The 9,609-nt window shown below is 36.3% G+C and overlaps 1 protein-coding gene across 1 annotated transcript; it reads left to right on the top strand.

Moving 5' to 3' along the window:
- The first annotated feature begins 3,615 nt into the window (after positions 1-3,615).
- Positions 3,616-8,510, top strand: LOC133318683 (receptor-like serine/threonine-protein kinase NCRK). Its single transcript, XM_061520738.1, has 9 exons — positions 3,616-3,685; positions 4,183-4,293; positions 4,728-4,841; positions 5,549-5,821; positions 5,980-6,221; positions 6,663-6,959; positions 7,261-7,494; positions 7,758-7,988; positions 8,253-8,510. The coding sequence occupies exons 1-9, from the start codon at positions 3,616-3,618 to the stop codon at positions 8,508-8,510; spliced, it is 1,830 nt and encodes a 609-aa protein (XP_061376722.1).
- Positions 8,511-9,609: the final 1,099 nt, after the last annotated feature.

Raw genomic sequence — 9,609 nt, 5'->3', positions numbered from 1 at the left:
TGTCATTGCATTTATGCCCTTCATGACATCACGCAGTGAAAATCCACCTTCAGGTTCAGCTATCTCCTCAACCTCAGCCACATCCTCCTCCTCCTCCTCCACCTCTGGCTCAACAATATGGTCATCTGGGGCAACATAAGGAACCTCAACCTGGGGCATACCACTGAACTCCCACACACCCGATCTTGTGTTCTTAGTAATCTTGCACTGCTCCAATAGACGCTTTCCGAACTTGCAATTATAGCCCGTGGTCTTCTTCAACAGCTCAGTCTCCATGGGAACACCAAAGTGAACCAATATCCTTTGTACCAGACAGACGTATGGAAGATGACCCTTATGTTTGGCCTTAAACATAAACCAACAGATATAGTGCCTCCAGTTCACCATCTGGGCATGTCGGATAGCCCACATAATGGGAATGTCATGTTCCAACACCCTGGAATGATTAAAAGATCGCGGAAACAGAACGTGGGTGATGACATAGTGTAGTATACGGGACTCCACAGAAAGCAACCCCACCGTATAGTGCAAGTGTTCCCCACAGACTCTTCTCTGCTCCTCCACGGCATCTTCTCGTACATATCATGGAAGTACTACACCACTATCAGCGTCATACGCCACAGTCTGAGAAGAGTCAAAATCATAGCCGAGTATCTCCAACCATGCAGGTGCCGTCATGATGATCTCTATTCCACAGACCCTCGACTTCAGCTCGCCCTGTACGTAGCTGAGGTTATGGTAGAAGGCCCGCACCATAAGCTCTGAATACGGACATAGGGTCTCGGCCAACACCCTCAGATGTGCCGCCTCCAACACCCCCACAATTTCAAATCCCTCCTTATCAAAAAAGGCTGTATCCAAAGATTTTGGAGCACATAACGGCCGGTTCAAATGGTCACGTACGAATGAAGCGTGGACGACAGGGTCGTCCTCAAACAGATACCCATACGGGAGGTCAACAATATCAGGCTCTTCGTCTTGTCGCCTTGACGAAGAAGGCCGCTCTTGCCTATGCTTGGTGCGTCTCTCAAGTGACTCATTGCCCTCATCGCTTGGTCTTCTGCGGCCCGTCATTTGTTTAGGGTACCTACAATGAAACATGTCAGCATTTAACTATATGAAACATGTCATAATGGTAATGAAAACTTGCAACATAAGGGCTGTAAACCAAAAGCAAACTTTTGCCACATACAAACTTTTCAAACAAAAAAATTCACACAATGCAAAAAAATAAACCTTACTAGATTAGGGTTACAAAACCTACAACAAACGCTTTGATTAGAGTTCACAAATTCGGACAGCAGACAAATAAAAAAATTCCTAAACCTAAAACACAATGCAAGTTAAGAAACCTTACCTATCCTTGAGATTTCACGATTTGGACTGTATTTTGGTGCAATCCACACGCCTGAGGGAAGGATTTGGGGCGTTCTTCAGCTGCTCCTGCGGATTTGGGGTTTGGGCTGCCTCCTTAGTCGATTAGGTTTCCTATTCCCCCTCTGCCGAATGGGGGGGGTTTTAAAAAACAAATCCGTCGATATTTAGTCGACTAAATATCGTTACTTAATCGACTAAATATCCCAAAAATGTAGTCGATTAAGATGATTTTTTAGTCGACTAAATTTGCGGTAGTCCACTTTCTGAATTTGACCATTTGCTCGACTAAAAAAGTAAGGTAGTCGACTAAAAGGGGGCAAGTTGGTGGATAGTTCTGGATCAGGGGCAAATTGATTATTAATTAATTAATGAGGGGCAAAAGGGTCAAAAAGCCCACATCTCAGTCTAAAATATGAAAAAATTGGATTTATGATTCATTTTCATTTATATATGCTAGATATACTTAGTCCTTTACTTTTTAATATAGGATTTTTTATTACTCTCACTTAAATTTTAAAAAATAAGATAAGAATAGGTTATATTGACAAACTTTTTTTTTACAAACTATATTACGTCTAACCAATAAGACTCTGCTTAAGAGTCTCTTACCGATCACACGTAATATAATTTATAAATAAAAAATCTATAAATATAACATTTCTAGTAAAATAAAATGTAGGAAAAATGTAATAGAGATGGTGTGTGAGTGTGTGACTATAGCCTGTAGTCCTATACCTATTCATTCTTTCTTGTTTGTTTTTGTTTTTTAGAAAAAACTGTTTTTGTTCCTTGTGTTGAGGGGGAGCGCATCTTCACCTTGGAGACGAGTGTACAGAGGAGAAGGTGGTTTATTACTTTATTTTAGTTTCGGATGAATGGAATTGGAAGGTATTAAAGGGTTCCTTTCAGTAAGCAAAGGGGTTGCTTTCAGAAAGGTGGTAGACTAAATGGATCCTTTTTCAGTCTCATTTCATTTCCTCTTTTATACGGGTGAGTTTTTTAAAGGATAGATTCATTGGTTGTGTCTATATTGTTGGAAGTGAAATTAAGTATGAGTGGGAAGTTCCACATACATTAATAAAGGATAAAGTGAGAACTATAAAAAAGTACTAGACATATATTTTTAAGATTTTGGATTGAGATAATGGTATATTTTGGACTCCCCAATGCCATTGTAAGTTTGTAACTTATGTTAGCTTGCATTTCCAAGATCACATTATGCTAAGAAATGATTAAAACATGGAGGTTGGTGAAGATGAGTTCCCTCCATTACTCTAAAATTTCATTTTGTTTACCTTTATTTCACTTTCAGATCATTGAACTAGTTAGTAGTTCTTTCCAAAACAAGAAAACCAGAAATAGAAACAAAACACACACACACACACACACACACACAGAGATAAAGACTCTGCTAAGATATATTAGCTTTTGCTGCTGCTAAAACAAAACTTCAAACATTTAGTTTTTCTCAGAACTTTCAGACGAAACTTCTCATTCTCAAGAGTCTGCAGGGGGAAACTAGGATGGTTCTTTCTATAATGATCGAATTCATTCCATTCATAGGTTTTGAACACCATTTTGGAAACTAATTCTCAAGCTGTCACTGCCTATATTTATTACCTGATGTAACAAACCATCGGTGCATTTGCACGTCTGCGTCTGCTTTCAATTGAAAGTTTTATGTTTTAGCATATCAGTTGTGGATTGATGTTCAATTATGGGTCCACTATACTTGTTATTCATCAACATACATTAACTATCCTATGCTACTTAGTCAATATAGTCCTTACTCCCGTCACCTCATCTTTGTTTCAGTACTTGGTACTTGGGGTGGATAACCTTTAACTCAGGTGTTTGTTGGCTTAACGTTCATTCCTTCCTTCCAACCCATTTTACCTTATTTATATACACTGTCCACAGAATTGGGGTCATACCTATAGAGTTCCTTTGTCCTTATTCAGTATGAAATAAATGATTGTCATTCATTTTTTGCAGCAGGCATAGGGATAAATGAAGCTGAAACCTGGGGTTGCTGTTGCCTGTTTTTGAATTGCTTGCCTGGAGCTTATCTTTCTTGTGGCTAGTTTAACTATTTGTTTCCACAAATGATGATTAGACCCAGAAGAATTTGAAGACTGTCTGTCCCCCTTAACAGGTTCATGAGGAAAATTCTTGCCCCTAGATTTGTTTAGCACTAAACTTTCCTTTCTTTACCTTGTAGTGTAGGGGTTGGAATAAATGAAGCCTCAACTCAAAGTTGCTGTTGCTATTGCTATTAGCTTGCTCTGGATTCAGAACTCATTTTGTGGTTAGTACCACCATTATAATCCATTTTGTATTTGGTTTTCCAACTGACATCAGTAGTATACCTTGTGTACTGTTTTTTAGGCGCTTGCCTGCTTAAATAAAAATTATATAGAAGCTTTGATATGCTGAGCATCCCATGAACACTTTACTCTTCCAACATTAAATAAGTGATATTTAGTTTCATTTTTTCTCTTGATTCAGCACTCATTTTGTGGTAAGTATTAAAGTTTTAAAAAAACATTTGGTAATTGACTCTCTAATTGTTGTCACTGGTAGCAAACCTTGTATTTTGATATTTAGGCATCTGCCTCTTTAAACTAGAAAAAATAGAACATAGCTGCATCCTGCATTCTATATATAGGGCATTGTATTATGTTATTTTAGTATAAAGGTTCTGTGTTTTACATGTTGCTTCTCAGTCATAGGTAAAATCCAAATGAGCCAAAATACCTTTTTATTTTTATTTTTATTTTTTTTGCTTCTTGTTGTTACCAGCAGGGGAATCATCTGATTCTGGCCTAAACAAGTGGAAGTGCAGATGTTCTTCTTTCCAAGGGAACCTGAGATACTCTCTTGCTAATTGTTCTAAGTCATGTGATTGCCATTCAGGTATACTGGTAATTTTTTATTGGCACGAAGAACAAGAGTCTTTTGGTGATAAATTTTCCCCCTTTCTTTTTTTATCTTCTTTCTTCTTCAGTTGATTATTTAACTTGAGCTTTGCCATTCTGTATGTAATGAATGTATTTTTGCAAGTTGACTGGTAACTAAAATTCATAAAAGTTACCTCTACTAACAAGTTTCAATTTGTTGGTATGGGTCAAGCCTGATTCTACAAATGTAATGTTGTAAAATTTTCAAGTTTAAACATTGGCATTTTAATCTGAAGAACTCTTTTCAACCAATTTTTTACATTTTTTAAATGGTAATGTAGAGTTATGGTCACTATTCAATATGCTAGTAACAAGAATGCAATAATTGAAATAGGGAGACTGTGATCACTTCCTGACTATAGTACAGTAACTGCTTTACCTTCCATGTAGATGCTGAAGAGGGTGCATCCATATGGACATGCATATGTGATCCGAATGGGTTTCCTAAAGTGACAGCAGATGGCCGTAATCCTTATTGCTTTAATGCCTGCAACTGCAACTGGGGTATCTCTCCTTCTTTCACTTACTTCCATCTTGAAAGTTCACTAATTGATGCTTCACAAAACTGAATTAGATGGACTAATGTTAAACCAGTTACTATTATGTACAGAACAAAAAGGCATCTTTACATATGTAAAATATTTGTCTTTTGGTTTAATGGGTTTAGTGTTTATCATTTTAAATGACCCAACTTTGTGTTATTTTTAATTAAACTACGTCGTTTTGGAGTGTTTTGTCATTTTTTATAATTTATAAAATTAGAAATAAAAAGAAAAGGGAGGAGAGAAAATGTAAAAACTTACCAAAACGACGTAGTTTCATTAAAAATGACATAACTTTGTGTCATTTAAAATGACAAACATTTTTCCCTGGTTTTTAAATTGTAATTGCATGGTAATTACAGAAATTGTGGACAATTGCGGGAAAATTCAGTTAATGTGGCCGCAATCATGGTTGCAGAAACTTCCAAAACTTCAATATTTGGATCAAAATTGCGGCTGCAGCCCGCAATTTTAAAATCTTTTTTCAACTCTATACATATTTATGATGTTGACAAATCACTTCTTATCATGAAGAATGTTTCTCTTTTCAACATATTTATGTCTAATTGATGATGACATAAACTCTTACCTTCTTATAAAAAATCAATGGCTTTTTCTTAAATCAAGGTACTCTGAAACTAATTTTATGATTTTTTGAGTGTTCTGCAGGAATTGCCCGCATTCCACTAGGTTCAAAGAAACACATTTCGACCAAGATTGTTGTAGTTATTCTATTAATATGTGTTACATGCACAACTATTGCATTTCTTGCCTCAGTTGTATGCTATGTCTGGCGAAGGGAGAGAGGTCCTATTCAATCACCAATGATCTCATCAGATAAGGAAACAAGTTATAGTAGTCCCAGCAACTTACTTAGTCATAGGACTTCTTCTGTGCCTGAAACAAAAGTTACTATAAATTCTCCCATTAGTCATATTGCAGGCAAGTTGGTTTTGTATTCACCATTCTCCGAGGCTAATTTCTTAGTTAAAGTGTATTTGTTTCAACCTGTCCGAATTTTATATGTAAAGTCCAAAGTTCTTCGGTTATTTTGCCATTTTTCTTTGGTTCTTAATTACCCTTTTCTGTTCTTTATTTAGGATGCTTTCTGAAGGCCTCTTTCTTGTTTGGGAGCCCAAGAGAAATTTTTCATGGAAACATTATTCAATTTTCTTTTGCTGAACTGGAAAATGCCACTGAAAACTTTTCAGCTTCCAACCTAATTGGACTAGGTGGAAGTAGTTATGTATACCGTGGTCGGCTGAAAGATGGAAGTAATGTGGCAGTCAAGAGACTAAAACATCAAGTAGGGCCTGAAGCAGACTCTGAATTTTTTACAGAGGTTGTAACTAATCTTGTGACATTCAGTTTTGTTTGGTTGATCATGCTATGTTATAATGTTCCTAGTGTCTAGATAAAAAAGAGAGTAAATATCTTTTTTAATCCCTAACAAAAAACACGGTCCCCACTTTAGTCCCTTACAAAATAAATTAGTCAATTAGTTCCTAACAAATTCAAAGTGAACCCATTTAGTTGAAATCGTGGTCCCTCACAAATTCAAAAAAGACCCATATTAGTCTCTCAAAAGGACTAAAATGGATCCACCTTGAATTTGTTAGAGACTAACGGACTAATTTATTTTTGTAAGGGACTAAAGTGGGGACCGTGTTTTTTGTTAGGGATCAAAAAAAGTCTTTACTCTAAAAAAAATGAGCCTAAAACATTTTTCTTTCTCTAAACCATTCATCTTAATTAACAATTTTTTATTTTTCGTTTTGTTCAGATTGAACTATTGTCTAGACTTCATCATTGTCATCTGGTGCCGTTGATTGGATACTGCTCAGAATTAAAAGGAAAAAATGTTCTGAGGTTACTAGTGTTTGAGTACATGCCTAATGGCAATTTGAGGGACCGTTTGGATGGAGTTTTTGGAAAAAATATGGACTGGGCTACTCGTGTTACAATTGCATTAGGAGCTGCAAGGGGCTTGGAGTATCTTCATGAAGCAGCTGCTCCAAGAATTCTGCACAGAGATGTCAAATCGACAAACATTCTTCTGGATGAAAATTGGCAAGCAAAAGTATGAGTCTTGGTTATTCTATATGGTTCTAATTTCCAACAAATGGATAATTACTTAAAAAGTGATAATATAACTGGATACACGTAGGAATCTGACCATGTGAATGCTTTTACTTGAAAGCAAATTCTAATTTTTTTGTGGTTTTTAATGTCTTTTGTATTGTTAACTTTCTTTTGTAAATCTGCAGAAGTATGTTTCTTGAATAAATATAGAGTTAATGATTAAACCGTAGGTGGTAGTTGTCACTTAAATAAATCATAAAATGTACTTTTACAATCTTTTTGAAATAATCAAATTGCAGATAACTGATCTTGGTATGGCTAAAAACTTGATAGCTGATGACCTCCCCAGTTGTTCAGATACTCCAGAAATATTGCAAGGGACATTTGGTTATTTTGCACCTGAGTATGCAATTATAGGGAGAGCTTCTCTTGAGTCAGATGTCTTCAGTTTTGGGGTGGTTCTTCTTGAGCTTCTAAGTGGTCGGCAACCAATCCATAAATCTGCAGGCAAAGAAGAATGCCTTGTTATATGGGTATTGTAAATTAATTATCCGTATTACATTTTCCTGAATTTGTATTTTGTTTATATTTGGAGAATTTTCTATGTGTCCTCAATTTGGTGCTCACCAAATTTCTCATGAGGTTGTGTTTTTGTTAATCATCATGTCTTTAACATCCTTATAATGTATCTCATCTTTAAGATGAGATTGTGTTAGTTTGAACTTCTTGCATAGCTTGCTTAATGAATTATACTAAGAAAGAGGTTATGGACACTCTCAAACTTCTTGTGTTTTAGGCCACTCCTCGCTTACAGGATAGTAAGCGATTAATGAAGGAGTTGGTTGATCCAAAATTGAAAGGAAACTTCCCTGAAGAAGAGGTGCAGATAATGGCGTATTTAGCAAAGGAGTGCTTGCTGTTGGATCCTGACACTCGACCAACTATGAGGGAAGTTGTTCAAATTCTTTCAAGTATTTCCCCAGGCAAATATAAAAGGAGAAGAAACATTCCAGTTGGCATTTTTCAGGTGCACACATTCACTGTCATGTCCTCAGTTCTTAACTAAATTCAGTGTTCTAGTTTGATCATGTTTCTTATTTTTTCAAATTTTTTTAAGATTTGTGTATTTCGTTTGTGCTTGAGTTAAAGGTGCTGTTGATGTTGACGTGTGTATTTCGTTTGTCTGATTGTTACATTTACATCAGCTGCCATGATAGATCACCCTCTCATAGCATGAAAGTTAAACCATATCCTTACCCTTTTCTTTTTCTTTCTTTCTTTGCATGTAAAGGAACCAGAGAAGCAAGGTCAAGCTCCATCAAGTAGATTTTCAGCTCGTAATTTACCGCTACAAGGTGTTGATCAGAAGCTTCTTGTTGGAAACGAGAATAAAGATGTAGATACAGTTTCAATTTCAACTGAGTATATGAAGAGTTTGATCCTCTTTTCTACAAAAGGTGAGAGCTGGCATGCAACAGAAGAGGAAATGGTAGATTTAACCGAGCCTCAGTTTGAATCATTTTGCATGACAAACGTCAATTTCCCATGACAACATGTACCTGACAGGACGAGTCTAAGGAATTTGTATTGTGGACTTTTTGGTACAGCTCTGCAGCTTGTACTAACTACCCTATGTTGTGTATGTCTCAGTGGGATATCTTAGAGGATGCTATCTGATATTGACAATATGTTAATCTAAATCTTTTACGGTGTCCTTTGAAAGAATGAGCGCATATGTTTGTTTTAGATAAGCACATAAATATGTTGGCAGTATTGTTGTACAGAAAAGCATATGTGATTCGGATTCTACTTTATTTGGAGAAGAATCGGATATGAATACTTGTACAATCACAGTGAAGGTTTTTGGTCATAGAAATAAGTATTTTGCAATGATAATTAGTAGTAGCACTGACCTAGCTATGAACTAGTTGAATTGAACTTTCTTATTACAGACGCCGTTACCCACAATCATCTCCTGACTATGATGCCAGGGTCATAAATAAAATCAAATTTAGGTTTGTTCACTTTGGAAGATATTCATTGTTAAGAACCAATTCAACTCAAAAGAAGCTTAAGCTGTTGGGTGAGGTTACATTAATGATTTTATATATCTCAACACGCCTCCTCACAGGAGAGTCCACTGGGCTTGAAGAGTGGACAATGCACAGGCCCACCTACCTATGTGAATAAAGAAATTTCCTTTGAAAGAAAGTGGGGAGCGGCGAGGATCGAACCCGGGATACGAGACTCTGATAACATGTAAAGAACTAATTCAACCCAAAAACTTAAACTGTTGGGTGAGGCTGCATTAATAATTTTATATTCCTCAACATTCATATTTCAACAAGTATAAGCCATTTTGAATTCAATAAAGACAGTTTTATGGTGCTGTCATAAATTTTGGTGTGTCTAACTGTCAGTTGAGACACAAGTAGTTCTCATGTTTTTTTTTTTGGTTGGTGTGAGTGCTAACCAATGAATGGGGGATTGATATAACGTGTTTATACAGAAAGACACATCACACATGTGAGATTATGTACATTTCTACGTTCACTGTCCCAAGTCAAAGAAATTGAAATGGTTGCCCGTGAGTTCCTTTTAAGGAGTAATTACGATTGGCTCAACATAGTTTATAAGTTAGTTGGGGG

The sequence above is a fragment of the Gastrolobium bilobum genome, unplaced genomic scaffold (assembly GCF_033153095.1).
Source record: "Gastrolobium bilobum isolate Gb01-03AN ecotype WA unplaced genomic scaffold, APGP_CSIRO_Gbil_v1 utg1425, whole genome shotgun sequence".
In the NCBI taxonomy this organism is placed as follows: Eukaryota; Viridiplantae; Streptophyta; class Magnoliopsida; order Fabales; family Fabaceae; genus Gastrolobium; species Gastrolobium bilobum.
This window is presented reverse-complemented; position numbering and strand designations above follow the sequence as displayed.